This window comes from Phascolarctos cinereus, unplaced genomic scaffold (genome assembly GCF_003287225.1).
Source record: "Phascolarctos cinereus isolate Bilbo 61053 unplaced genomic scaffold, phaCin_HiC Scaffold_726;HRSCAF=1367, whole genome shotgun sequence".
Taxonomy (NCBI): Eukaryota; Metazoa; Chordata; class Mammalia; order Diprotodontia; family Phascolarctidae; genus Phascolarctos; species Phascolarctos cinereus.
The window spans coordinates 408,674,967-408,689,125 of NW_027556098.1; the positions used below are offsets into that span (position 1 = coordinate 408,674,967).

The 14,159-nt window shown below is 59.4% G+C and overlaps 2 protein-coding genes across 2 annotated transcripts; one reads left to right on the forward strand and one right to left on the reverse strand.

Moving 5' to 3' along the window:
- Positions 1-1,226: 1,226 nt before the first annotated feature.
- PLD3 (phospholipase D family member 3) lies at positions 1,227-9,352 on the forward strand. The gene is given in 13 exon segments (XM_020979015.2): positions 1,227-1,347; positions 2,266-2,354; positions 2,540-2,602; positions 2,834-2,976; positions 3,226-3,406; positions 3,670-3,790; positions 3,872-3,999; positions 7,366-7,566; positions 7,717-7,856; positions 8,001-8,094; positions 8,096-8,167; positions 8,371-8,470; positions 8,569-9,352. Coding segments are annotated over 12 exon segments (1,458 nt in total). The 5' UTR covers positions 1,227-1,347; positions 2,266-2,327; the 3' UTR covers positions 8,757-9,352.
- Positions 9,353-10,055: 703 nt separating this feature from the next.
- HIPK4 (homeodomain interacting protein kinase 4) lies at positions 10,056-13,796 on the reverse strand. The gene is made up of 4 exons (XM_020979072.2): positions 12,504-13,796; positions 11,752-12,108; positions 10,812-11,654; positions 10,056-10,569 (listed from the first exon to the last, which is right to left on the reverse strand). Exons 1-4 carry the CDS (start codon positions 13,380-13,382, stop codon positions 10,375-10,377), a joined length of 2,274 nt encoding a protein of 757 aa, XP_020834731.2. The 5' UTR covers positions 13,383-13,796; the 3' UTR covers positions 10,056-10,374.
- Between the last annotated feature and the right edge of the window lie 363 nt (positions 13,797-14,159).

The following is a 14,159-nucleotide window of genomic DNA, read 5'->3' on the forward strand; positions in this document are numbered from 1 at the left end:
TCTATCCACTGTGCCACTTAGCTGCCCCCAAATGAAGCAGAGCAGAGACTAATAGAAGGTTTTCTGTTTTGCTTTATTTTTTATGAGGCAGTTGGGGTTAAGTGACTTGCCCAGGGTCACACAGCTCATAAGTGTCAAGTATCTGAGGCCGGATTTGAACTCAGGTCCTGCTGACTCCAAGGCCAGTGTTCTATCCATTGCACCACCTAGCTGCCCCTAGGTGAGAGGTTCTTAATAGAGCATGTGTGGATAGATCTCAGCGTCCCTGAACTTGGGTGGGGATTTGGGGGGAGGGGATAGCCTCTTTATTTTCACTGACTCCTAACTGGAATTTAGCATTTCTTTACTGTGGAGATAGGCAGCTAAGATGAGGGGAGGCCTCAGGCTTCCCCAGACTGCCCCACCCAAAGGTGAAGGAGCCCTGGACTGGAGGGAGCTGCTCCTGGGGGAGCAGGGGTGGCAGAAAGAAGAAGAGGGGGCCAAGGGCTCAGAGGCCAATGGGATCTCACCAGATTTCCTGCTGGAAAGAGCCTGTGGGATCATCTGGGCCAAGCCCTTTATTTGACAGATGAAGAAACTGAGGCCCAGAGAGGAGGGAGGGCCCAAGATCACACAGGCAGTCTAACAGTCAGTCAGTACGCATTTATTAAGCACCTATTGTGAGCCAGGCACTGAGGATGCAAAAAGAGACGAAAGATGATCCCTGCTCCAGAGGAGCTACCAGTCTAATGGGGAGGTGACAACGTGTGCAGACACATTCTACACAGGATAACTTCGTATCGATGGAGAGAGGGAGGGCTTGGGAAAGGCTGTCTGGGGAAGGGAAGACTTTATCCATCAGACTGCAGATCCTTCGCATGATCAGAGGCGACTGGCTAAGCAGAGAGCCAGAAGATGGCCTTGCTGGCCTGTCAGTCAGTCATTCACCAGCCCCTTTTATCACACACACGCGCACTCGGTGACTCAGCCGGGCGCCCATCCGCCCACCCAGCCTGGGAGTGGGAGAGAGCCCAGTGTCTGGGATCTCCAGACTGGCTGCTCTGAGTGGGGGAAGACTGCTTTGTTCCCAGAGCAGAGATGGCTCGGGGGTGGGGACTCCCCTGAGCTCGCCACCGCCGCCTTCTCTGCAGGCCCAGCTGAGGTCTGCAGTGGCGTGGAGAGGGAGGTGTGGCCAGGCCTAGGTACCGCCCTCAGTGGCTGCTGCTGCCGCCTCTGCCGCGGCTGGGAGGTGGGGCCAGCCGCTGACTGATCCAGCCCCTCGGCTGTCTCTGGAGCCTTCAGCCGGGCCTGTCTCCCCATTTGGGAGAAGAAAGGCATCGGGGGCCTTTGGGAGGACGCTCCTTCCAGGTAAGATAGAGCTGGGCCCAGGCGAAGGCCTCTGGGGAGAGCCGGGGATTGACTGGGGACCTCGAGCCAGCCTGCAGAGACGGGCCAGTCCTAGGAGTCTGGACCCCCCATCCCCAGCCCCGATCTACTCACCACTGCTCAAGGGTGGGGGTCCTCTGATCCACCCCTCCTTTCCTTTCTCTGAGCTGACTGGGGCTCACAATGTACTCAGTGACGTAGGGTAAGGTTGGCTCCGATGGAGTCTTTGTAGACTGGTTTCCAGGGAAGACACCTGGGCTCTCAGTCTCAGCCAGCCTGCGCTGCCCGCCAGACTTCCCCCCCCCATTCCTGCAGTGGGTGGGGGAGTTGGGCCTTCTGCTGTCTGTCAGTCAGTCACGCTCCCCCCCCCCTTCCATCAGACGTTCGTCTAGGGAAACAATGGTGTATGACGGTCACAGAGGGTGCTGTGCCCAACCATGCCAACCTGGGTGGGGGCAGGAGCAGGGAATCAAGCTACCCAAAGCTCCTAGCACCCTAGAGGACTGCACTTATCAGCAGTGCCCAGGCCAGAAACCCAGCCTCGGATCAGCACAGCTGGCTCCTGCCAGCTGTGGGTCACTGGGGAAATTCCTGTTTCTCTCAACCATCTGTAAAATGGGCACAGTGGGAGAATACTGCCTCATGCCCCTCAGAGGGCCATCCAAGTTCAGGCTGTGAGGATTTTTCTCCTTCTGGACCCTGTCCTAGTATTCGTTTGGGGAGATGAGGAGGACCATAAACCTCAGGAATTGCATAAGGCCTATTCATGGCCAACTTGTTTCCTCCTTTTGAGGGGAAGAGGGTAGGGCATGCAGCCAGCAGACCCTGTGACCTGCCCCGTGGCCACTCGGGCCCTTTCCAGGGTCACCCAGGCTGAAATCCTTCTTGTCTTCCCCACAGTTTGGAGAGAGAACTTGCCCTTCATCCCCCTGCCTGGCCCTGCCAGGGTTCAGCTGAGGAAGATGAAGCTCCATACAGTCTACCAACAGGTGAGGGAGGACAGGAGCCTGGGGAGGTCACAGGCACTCAGACAGCTCCTCCTGTGACAGGGGCTGCGTGCTTTGCCTCCTGGGGGCAGTTTTGGCCCCCCCCCCATGTATATGTGTGCACAGACATGCGCGCACACACACTCTGGGGTCTTGGAAGGGGTCCTTCATCATTCCTTTTCCCACAGTTGAAGCCGCGCCCCGAGGAGCAGCTTCCCTCACCTGCTGTGTCCTGGAAACCGGGAGACAAGGTAGAACAGTTTCACCCTGCCCCTCCCCACCCCTCTGTCACCCTTCTGTCTGCCCTCCACACACATACACACAGCTCACTCATCCAGGCACGCTGTCCCCTGATGTCAGAGGGAAGTGCTTTCTGCCTCCATGTCCCCAGACACCGTGGGGGGGGGCAGGAGGTCATGCCTGGCTCAGCCTCCCCAAGGGGTTCCTCCCCACCATGCCATTCTTTCCTCCCCCTCCTCCAGAAAGTCCGATGGGTGCTGCTGATCATGACACTGACGGCGATGGGCCTGGGTGCCCTGCTCACCCAGCTGCTGTGGCCCAGGCTGAAGACCCCCCAAGAGAGGACCCAGCCACCCCCCAACTCCGTCTGCGAGGATCCCTGCCAGTGAGTGCCCCCTGGAAAGGCTGGGCCTGGGGGAAAGGCTTCCAGCCCTGGTGCCAGAAGTGGGCAGATCCTCAGAGTGTGTGTGTGTGTGTGTGTACTTATATGGCATCTACCAGGACGGAGACTTAGGCGGGCACCAATGAAAAACCCCCCATCCCCACTGGAGCCTTCCAGAGGGGCTTGGCCTGGGAAGAGGAAGAATCTTTGTAGCTGTACAGCCTGATCCTTCCCCTTTTTCTTTCCCTCCAGGATTGTCCTGGTAGAGAGCATCCCTGAGGGCCTTACCTTCCCCAAGGGTCCTGTCCACCCTTCCATCAGCCAGGCGTGGCTAGACCTGATGGCCGGTGCCCAGCACAGCCTTGACATCGCCTCTTTCTACTGGACTCTCACCAACAACGACACCCAGACCCAGGAGCCTTCTGCCCAGCAGGTGTCCCCCTGCTCGTGCCCGGCCCAGCTTGGGAACCAGGCGGGGGCTGATGTGGGGAGGAGGACTAGAAAAGGTGGGGGAAGGGGCAGGGAGGGCCAAGCTGAGGCCAGCAGGACAGCCCCTCCACCACGTCCCACATCAGGGAACGTTGGGGCGGGTGTCTGATCCAGCCCCTCTGTTTGGTAAACAGAGACCTGTGCCCTAGAGAGGGCCCTCGGCCTGCCAGAGGGCACCTGGGCATCGTGCTTGTTTCTCTTTCCTAGGGTGAGGAGATTCTCAGGCAGCTGCAGAGGCTGGCCCCAAGGGGCGTGTCTGTGCGCGTGGCTGTCAGCAAGCCCAGGGGTCCCCAACCCCAGGCTGACCTGCAGAGCCTTCTGAAGAGCGGTGAGTGTTGGGAGCCCGGGGAGAAGGAGCTGGGGCCGGCCAGGGAAGAAGGACCCAGCATCTCTCTTCCCTTTCCCCCAGGGGCCCAGGTACGGATGGTGGACATGCAGAAACTGACCCATGGTGTCCTGCATACCAAGTTCTGGGTGGTGGATCAAACCCATATCTACATTGGCAGTGCCAACATGGACTGGCGTTCTCTGACCCAGGTATGGAGCTAAGGATGCTGCCTCCCCCGAGAAGGCTCCAGGGAATTGGGGGATGTGAGGGCATCCTCCCTCCACCCCCCTACTCCCTCTCAACTAGTTCCCCTTTTTCCTAATTCAGCCATCTTATTAAATTTCGGAATAAAATTCCAGAAGGCCCTAGCAAGCCAGGTTCAGAAGCAGACTGCGAGGGCTCCCAGAGCTTACATTCTTCCAGAGGAATATGACATGGTTAATGTCCAGATTAACACAAGACAGTCTGAGAAGGGAGGGAGAAACATAGCCACTGCTGGGATCCAGGAGGGCTTACAGGGCTGGGGTGGGGATAACAAGGAATCCTCGAAGGAAGTCTAGGGTTCCCAGAGCCACAGATGAGGAAGGGAGGGCGGGCCCCACAGGTGTGGGGTGGGCATCTGGAATGATGCTTGGGGCTGAGAAAACACATCAGGTTCAAGGAAGGACTCCTAGTTCTTGGGGCTACAACAGAGAGTTCATGACAAGCATTTATGAAGTAAGAAATAAGGGTAGAAAGTTAAATTAGAGCCACACGGTAAAGAGCCTGAAGTACCAGGTTGAGGAGCTTAGTAGAAGCCTTGGGGAATTACTGACATAGTTTTTGAGTGGATAAGGAATAGGGTCGGTTCTGTGCCTCAGGGACTTTGTTTTGACTGCTGTGTTGAGGATGCCCTGGGGAGAAGCAGGAGATCAATTAGGAGGCCATTGAGAGGGGATGCAGACCCAAACCAAGATGGCAGCTGAATGAGTGAAGGGGTGCAATGGAGGTAGAGTCAGCCAGACTTCAGTCGATAATCCATAAACATTGATGAAGCACCTACTGTGTGCCAGGCACTGAGCTGAGCTAAGACTTAGCAGCCGATTGGATCCGGGGGAGCAGGAGGGAACAAGGACTCAGAGGGTGTGAACTGGGGGCCTGGAAGGATGATGAGGCCCTCAAAAGAAATGGGGAGGCTTGGGGGAGGCCTGGGCTTATCCATCAGAAATCTAGCATCTGTGCTGAGGATGCAAAGAAAAATCCAGAAGCGGTCCCTGCCCTCAAGGAACTTCCGTTCTGAAGGGAGAAACAATGTACAGTTATACATGTAATCATCCTGGTAAGAGGCGAGGGATGAAACCCTAGGCTGGGGTGCTGTAGACGGAGGTGTTGTGGACAGAACAGCCAGATGTGGCAGTGGATTGGACACGTGGAATGAGTGCGAGAAGCTGACGATGGCACCGAGGTTGCCAGCTTGGTAACCAGGAGGGGAGCGTGCTTTCAAGAGTGATGGGGAAGTGAGTTTGAGGGGAAACACCAGGAATTCCATTTTGGGTGTGTTAAGTTTGAGATGCCTGCCCAGAGAGATGGCCAGCAGGGCAGGACCATCACTCCGGAGAGAGCCCAGCTCTGGGGGCCATCTCCTAGGAATGACAGCTAGACCGTGGGAGTTGAGGAGATCACTGAGCACAAAGAGACGGGAAGAGTGAAGAGGGCCCAGGACAGGGCCTTGGGGGTCACTCGTGGCCTGATGAAGGAGCATCTGGGTGAGCAGGTTTGTTGTGGGAATGTTGAGTTGGCCTTGGCCATGGGCCGTCCAGATGGAGATGGGCAGCAGTCAGGGTGGGATGGGAGCTGAGAAGAAAGATTGGGCCTGGATGTATTGGTTGAAGCGCTGACCATCTACAAGATCCCTGAGACAGAATGTGGAAGAGGAGTGGAAAGATGGTCTGGGAAGGCCCTGGGGGACCTAGGAAATGGTCATTGATCCAGCAGAGAGACCACAAAGGGAGCAGTCATTGGAGTCCCCAGGTGGCCTAGTGGATAAACAGTGACCTGAAGTCAAGACCAACCAGTCGGCACCTACTGTGTGCTAGGGAGCACACAAGGCCTTGGGAATGCAAGTCCAAGCCATGGTGACTGGCCGAGAGCTTGCACCCTATCAGACAGGCATGTGGGAGTGTAGAGGCCAGAAAGAGAAAGTGGGTAAATGCAGGCTATGCCCAGTCATGTACCAATCCCAGTGATTTGGGAACAGGCCTGAGGAGCTCACAGAGGGTGAGGATGGATGGTAGGGGGCCTGCGTCCCAGGAGGAGGACTTGAGAGAAGCACGTGTGCATCAGAGGTGTGGATGTGAGAGGCAAGACCATGGGGGCGATGGGGAGGCGTCAAATATGCTGTCCTGGTAGGGCTCAGCACCATTTCTGCCATTGGTACCCCTTGTCTCCCAGGCTAAAATAGAAGCCTTGGACAGACCACACACACACACACACACACACACACACACACACACACACACAACCAGGCCTTCCCTGCCTGGGGTCCATCCTGCACGTGTAGCCCCACAAACTGCTCTTAGTAATAATGGCTAATAGTAGTAGCTAACATTTATACGGCACCTGCTGTGTGCCTGGCACTGCGCTCAAAGCTTTGCAGTCATGATCTCATTCAACCCTCATGACAACCCTGGGAAGTAGGAACTATTATTATCCCCATTTTACAGATGAGGAAACTGAGGCAACTAGTGGTTAAGTTCCTTGCCCAGGGTCACACAGCTAACCAGTAAGTAAGTGTCTGAGGCTGGATTTGAACTCTTCCTTCCTCGCCCAGTGTACCAAGCACGGGGAGGGATGATCCAGCCCGGACCCTGCTTTTGCTCAGCCATTAAGATGAAGCCAGGTCTTCACCCTTGGCGTTCTGGCACCTCCAGCCCCGCCGCCCTCCCCCTCCTCTCTTCACCCTGGTTTATCTTCTGACCTTCGCCCCCTGGGGGCAGTGAGGATGGCCAAGGGCTTCTGTAGCCGTTAGACCCACTGGTGGGCGCTCTCTACCTCTCAGGCCTCACCTGGCTGGTGCTAAGGATGAAAACAAGAAGTCGGGGTGTGGGCCGGGGGGGGGAGGGTACTGTGCCCTCCCCACCTGGATGCAGCTGTTGAGTGCCCTCTGTTTTGATATGATGGTGGGGCTCCCCATCAGTGCTTTCCTCTGGAAAGGGGCTCACAGCCTCACAGTGTGACCAAGTTGGTGCCCTTGGGCCTCAGTTTCCTCATCTGTAAAATGAGGGCGTTGGACTCACTAGCTTCTGTGGTCCCTTGCATCTCTAGATCCGTGATCCTGAGCTCTTTAGAGTACAAATCACAAATATCACCCAGTTTTCTAGATAGGACCCTGAGGTTCTGTGCAGGCAACCCAGTACTTGGCTGTTCACTTACTGTTTCCTGTGGATGTGAGGACTAAGGCTGATGCTGACCCTGGTCCCCTAAAGCCCCACTGGGCTGGGCGAGAGGGAGCGGGTGGGGGTGAGCACAGGCGGCTGCTCCCTGAGGGGCCCAAGTGTGGGGCGGCCCTCCCAGAGCTCTCTGCATCTCTCCTGCAGGTGAAGGAGCTAGGGGTGGTGGTCTACAACTGCAGCTGCCTGGCCCAGGACCTGGCCAAAGTGTTCGAGGCATACTGGTATCTGGGCCGGCAGGACAGCAGCATCCCCTCCCCCTGGCCAGATAATTACACCACCCACTACAACCTGGAGACCCCCATGGAGCTGCATCTCAATGGGACCTCTTCCCAGGCCTTCCTCTCGGTAAGGAGCCCACCCTGCCGTAGTCCCCACCCCTGTGCCCTCTGGCCCTTTGTCTGACTTTGCCCTCCTTCCCGGGCCCTATTCCAAGATTTGGGGGCAGGGAGGAGAGAGAGAGGTAGCTGTACTGATTCTCTCTCTGGCCCCCCGCAGAGCGCTCCCCCGTCGCTGTGCCCTGGGGGCCGCACCCCGGACCTGCGCGCCCTGCTCAGCCTGGTGAATGATGCCCGAGACTTTGTCTATGTTGCTGTTATGAACTACCTGCCCATCATGGAATATTCCCACCCTCGAAGGTGTGTGTGGCCTATGTGTCGGGGGTGGAGGGGAAGTTTGTGTCAAGGACGAAAGGACTCTGATGGAGAGGCCGTGTGGGAATGGGGTGTGGGTGGGAGGGAAGGAAGCCGAGGGGTGGCTCAGCATGGAGGCCCCCTCCCCAGGTTCTGGCCAGCCATCGACGATGCCCTACGGCGAGCGGCCTTTGAGCGAGGAGTTCGGGTGAGACTTCTGGTCAGCTGCTGGGGCCACTCGGAGCCCCGCCTTGCGTCCCTTCCTACTGTCCCTGGCCGCGCTGCAGGACAACCACACCCACTACGACGTGCAGGTGGTAAGGAGACTGCTCCTGACATCTGTGGTCAGCCACCACGTGCTCCTCCTCCTCCTCCAGCCACGCCCTGCCCTTTGTCTGATCCTGTCCCTGTGTCCCTGGCCTTCCGCACCTCCCCCCCCCCCCCCCCCCCCCGTGCACCATCCCTTGGCCCCATCTCTGTGGTCTTGCCTTGCTGAGCATGGTCCTTTCTCCATCCCTAGAGGCTCTTCGTGGTCCCCTCCAATGAGGCCCAGGCGCGAATCCCTTACGCCCGCGTCAACCACAACAAGTACATGGTGACGGACCGCGCGGCCTATGTGGGTGAGTGAACCGAGGTCCCGCCCCTGCGCCACGCCCCTCTATCCTGGACACCGGGGCTGGGAGCCGGTCCTCCTGACCCTCTCGCTCCCCACCCTCAGGCACGTCCAACTGGTCTGGCAACTACTTCACACAGACTGCGGGCTCGGCCCTGGTGGTGAATCAGAGCGAGGCTCCCGGCCTGCGCACGCAACTCGAAGCTGTCTTCCTTCGGGACTGGGCCTCCCCGTACAGCCACGAGCTGGACAGCCCGGGCCTGGCCGAGGGGCACTCCTGCCGCCTGCTGTGAGCGCCCTGTGCCCCAGCTCGCCGTCGCCGGAGGCCACGGTGGGGCCCCCTCGTGTGACGTCTCTTCTGACCTGCCGTCTTGTCCTCCTGCTCCTGCATTACCCTCTCTCTCCCTGCACCTCGGTCTCTGCCCGTCTCTGAGCGTCTGTCGCCATCTCTGTCGTCGGTCTTTGTGGCTTCCTGTCTTTTGAGGCTTCTGTCCAGCTTTGTGTGGATTTCCCTGGTTTCCATCTTTTTCCCCGTGTCTTTCTCCTGTGTCTCCCTCCCATCTGTGTCTCTGCCTCAGAAACCTCGGCAGGCTGTTTGACCAGCTGTTCCCAGCAGTGAAGGGCATGAGCCCGGGCAGAGCCGGGGTGGCAGAACCTGGCCAGGTCCGGCCAGAGGCTCCCCCTCTCCTCCCAGCTCTCCTTGAGGCTGTGGAATCGGGGGACAGACGGGCCCTCCCTGGGGTGGAGTCCTCTCATGATGAAGGGGAGGGGAAGAAATAGGGCCTTGGAAAGGACCTCCTGGGGGCTGCCCCCTCCCTGCCCCTGAACACCCACTGAAGCTGCATCTGTAGCCAGGGATCCCAACCAGAATAAAGTGTCGATGAGGCAAGCCTTGTGTCTGCTGAGAGTTGGGGGGGGGGGGACAGCGGGCCATGGGATCGGACCGCCACTGAGGTACCTGCCTGCCTGCTGCCAAATAGATGATGAGATGTGGGAGCCGGTCGGGGTGGGGGGGATTGTCAGTATGAGTTAGCATAAACGAGACGTGTGTTAGTGTGGACACAGTTTGTTTTACACAGGCGCCAGTGGAGGGGTGTTTGAGGGCATTGGCACGAGTGGGGTCAGAAGTCATCTGGCCCAAGGCCAAGTGATAGTGATAGCAATGTGTGTTTGTATACTCACGAACGTGAGTAGGGCATGTTGGAGCATGTTAGGATGAATAGGGGTGTGTGTGTGTGTGTGTGAGAGAGAGAGAGAGAAGGAGAGAGGAGAGGGAAAGGGTGGAGGGAGAGAGAAAGAAGGGAAAGAGAATAGAGAGAGAGAGGGAGGGAGAGAAGGGAGAGAAAGGAGGGAGGAGGGGAGGGGAGCAGAGAGCGAACCTGAGCGGGACGTGTCTGGGTCTCTTAGCATGAGCAGAGGTTGTACTTGGGAGCAAGGTGGGTGCAGTTGGGTGCAGAGCACCAGGCAGTGGTTAGCATATTCCAGGCATAGCTCTTGGCCCCCAGAGCTCCTGATCAGGGTCCTTCCCCGGGGGTTCCTGTCTCCATTGCCTAGGCCCAAGCCAGTCAAAGAACCACAAGGCCAGAGCAGCTGAACAGTCCTTTATGGAAACAGGAAGAGCTGGGGGGATGGGAGAGGTCATGGAGCCGGGCCCCAGCAGCCACCCCTTCCCTGGGCACCCCTCCTGCCATGGGGGGGGGTCCCACAGGCTGTCCTGGCAGGGCCCTCTCAGGTGCACAGGAACTGGGGATGGAGGGAGGTAAAGGTGAGGATGGGGGGAATCTCTGTGTATTTATTTTTTCTGTAACTATAATCTGGATTTCTAGGTAAGCGCATCTCAGGGCGAGGGAGGAGTCAAATGAAGCAGGCACCAGGTCGTGGCTGGCACGGCCCAGGGAAGGGGGGTGTCCATCAGTGATGCCCGCCGACGTGCTGGAGGAAGCCAGTGACCCGGGGAGGCCCGTGGGGGTGGGGGTGGTGGGGCGGGGGGGCCTGACCCCGAGCCCCCCCACTGCCCTCCAAGCTCCAGTCAGAGTCGCTTAGCCACTCCCCCGGGCAGGGGGGCAGGGGGGGCGCGCCTGCGTCGTACAGCTCCGGGCCAGCCCTCTGCAGAGACAGGAGGGAGTCCTGGGGGTCCTTCGGCATCCTCTCCTCTGCCTCCCTTCACACGGGCCCAACCACTGGGCCTGTCGCTGCCCACCAGACAGTTGGGGCTAATGGCAGCTGTGTCCTTTACCTGGTGCTCTCTTCTCCTGCCACCCGCTTTTTCCTATAGTTGGCCTCACCCCACCCCTATCCCCGCCACCCTGTCAGCCCCTTGCCACGTGCCCTCCCCCAGCCCCTGGTACCTCAGCGGCCAGTGTCAGCTCCTTGGCCCCAGGCCGCTCGTCGGGCCCATCCCCATCTAGCTGTGGGATAGCCGGGGGGTCCGCGGAGGCCCCACGCCGCTCCCCCTCCTCCCAGCCGCCACCCCGGCCAGGCCCGCCCTCGTCAGGCGAGGCCTGGCCCAGCCGGATGAGGTTGCCAAAGTTAGGGTCAGACTTGGATCCGGCGGGGTGCTTGCGGGGCTTGTGACGCCCAGTGAGTCGGCTGCCATAGAAGGCCAGGATAGGCTCGGGCCCGGCCTCCCGGCCCCACCGGCTGACCCCCTTTGGCAGCACCAGGGCATCGGTGGTCGGCTCGCTGGCACCATAGGCCGCGGCCCGGCCTTCCCCCCACAGCCGTCCAGGCTCCTGCAGGCTCAGATCGTCCAGCTGGTCGATGGCCCTCTGCACACCAGGGGCCTTCTCCTCCTGGTAATAGGTGCTGCCTCCGCCGCCACCACTGCCCTCCTCCTCCTCCGCCAGGCGGTAGTAGGGCGGTCCGTCATCTGCGGGCGCCCGGCCCTCCAGCTGCAACGAGAGGCGGCAGCCACGCAGGGACAGTTGGTAGTAGTGGGTGCCCTCGTGGGCGCTGCGCAGCTGCTGCATGGACACAAAGGGGTGGCGGAGAGCAGCGCTGGGGCTGATTCGCTCATGGGACTCCCAGGTCAGCATCCGCTTGATGAGCTCCACCATGCTCTTGAGGTCCGCGTACTCCGCCAGCATCTCGCGGTCTGGAAACGCCAGCTTGCCTGCTGCCCCGCCGCCATTCACGGTCTCAATCTGATCCAGAGACTTGAGCATGTATTTACGCCGCTCCAGGGGGCGGACCTAGCGGTCAGGAACCCGTCAGGGCTCGACCCCAGGCTCTGCCTGTGGAAGCCAAGGCCGAACAGCCGTGCCCAGACCCAAAGAAGCCACCCATTACCTTGGTCTCTGCCAGATAGTCGGCTGAAGACTTGAGCTGCCAAGGGTTGGAGGCCTCCGGGTGGGGGTTCCGTTTGAAGAAATGGTGTGCTTTCCGGGCGGCGTGGAGGAGGTGGGCCTTCGGCAGGCCCTGGGTCTCACAGATGTAGCGGATCTGGTCATATTCATTGTTGCCCGGGTAGAGCGGCCAACCCAGGTGAAGCTCAGCCATCACACACCCCAGTGACCAGACATCCACCTTCTCGCAGAAGGGCAGTCCCAGGAGGATCTCTGGAGCCCGGTAAAAGCGGGACTGGATGTAGGGTTCTTTGACATAACGCACCTCACTGAAGATGCTGGCTGAGCCAAAGTCAATCACCTGTGAGCACACCCCCAGCGCCCTCAGCCAGGTGGATCCCCCCAGCCCAGAGGCCTGAGCGATTGCTAAGGCCCCCACCGACCCCTCTTTCCAACAGGACGAGGTCAGGAGGCAGGATGGGGAGGAGCTTCTCCTCTGGGGTGTTGGGATGGAGGGGATGCAGGTCAGCGGTGGGAGTTGGCCTAAGGGAAGTACAGTAGGTGAGGATGGGAAGGAGGCCGGGAAGGGAACTCGGAAGCAGAGGGGTCCCACCTTAGATGTGTGAGGGTCTTAGGCCCTGGGTGACAGAAGGGTGGGAGTAGGCTTGGGGGTGTCCTAAAAGGGCTGAGGGGTCGGTGAGAAGAGAGGATTCCCGCCCCCACCCGTCCCTCTCTTCTGGACCCCTGTCCCCAAACCTTGACCCTGAAGGGACAACGTGTCTGGTCGACCAGCATGATATTCTCTGGTTTGAGGTCAGCGTGGATGATGGCCAGTTCCTTGAGCCGGGCCAAGGCCCGAAGCACCTGCAACGTCACCGTGCGGATGTGACGGGCTGCCAGAGGCGCAAAATTGTTCTCCTTTTGGAACTCAAAAAGATTCTGCTCCAGCAGCTCAAAGACCAGGTAGAACTTGAGGGCATCGTGGAAGAACTCAAGGAAGCGGATGATGTGGGCCTCGTCGGGGTCCAGGCCCCGCATGCAGCGCAGGAGTTTCAGCTCATTCTTGATGATGCGGTTCCGGTGCGCATCGTTTTTCAGGATCTTGATAGCCACCATCTCGCCCGTGCTCCGTCGCCAGCCCTTGGCCACCTCACCAAAGGTCCCCTTACCTAGGACCTCGATGATGTCATAGCAGTCAGTTTCAGACTGGATGGTGGCCATGGCCCGGCCGGTGCCCTCGAGCCTCCGCCGCCGGCCCCGGGGCCCAAGCGGGGGAAAGAGAACCGCACTTGTGCCGCCCAGGGACAGCGCCCTCTCCGCCGCCCCGCCCCCCCCCTCTCTGGAGTGCGAAACTGCCAGGGCCTTCGCCCCTCCCCCCCACCCTGGGCTCGGGATGAGCTCCCCCCCGGACCCAGATCGGTTCCGGGGTTGCTGAGCGGGATGGGTTCTGTTGTCGGAGACCCTCCTCTGGACCCTGATGCAGAATGGACTATCGTGTTCCAAGAAAAGCCTCTCCCCTCCCCCAATGGATGGCAGAACCCAGGGTGGGCAGTGGGCAGTGCCTGAAGGCTCGGGGCACTTAGCCTTCCTCTGGATGGTAGAACCTGGTGATGGGAATCCGTTTCCCCTCCCCATTTGAAGAAGTCACCATTGGAAAGGTGCCCTTGCTAAACCCAGGCCTAGAATTCTCTACTCGTGTGGGTGACTCTTATAGTCAGGGATGCTGCCGGGGGACTCCTCAGACACAGGTTAGAATAGCAGCCCTCCGAGGTCTTATCCATCTCTGAGATTTTATGATTCATGTGGTCCACCCTGAGCTAGGCCTCCGTTTCCCTTCCTGAGAGGAGGGATTGGGGAAAAGAGAGCTGAGCCCCCTCCTAGGGCAGTACTGCCCTTGGTCACAAATGTTGAGGCCTTGCTGGAGAAGACGGGCCCTCTGGGCCTCCTGCCTCCCCTCTGGGCGCCGCCAGCCCCGGCAAACTGGTTGGACCAGAACACCAGGAAAGGAGGTTACTGGAGGGTGGTCCCCGCCGAGCCAGCTCTGCCATCTGTCCCTGCCCTGCCTCACCCCACCCCACCATACCAACTGAGCTCCCCCTGCCCCCAGATTACAATGCCTTGGCCCCGCCCTGCCCTGCCCTGCCCCGCCAGTCACTGGACATGCGTGTGGATGCGCTTCAGCACGAGCCCCCAGCAACCAAGTGCCACCTTTCTCCCCACCCAGTGGTAAATACAAGGGTCAACAAAGAGCCATTATGGGCTCAGCCACATACCCCTCCCCATGTTCTACTTGGTGCCCTCCACCCCATCTTAGCCGCCTAATGTTCCCCTCCCATCTTGGTGCCCAGAGTTGGGAGCAGGGCCGAAGGGTCTGTTCTCTCTGCCCCTCTTGTCCCAATACACCACCCGTTC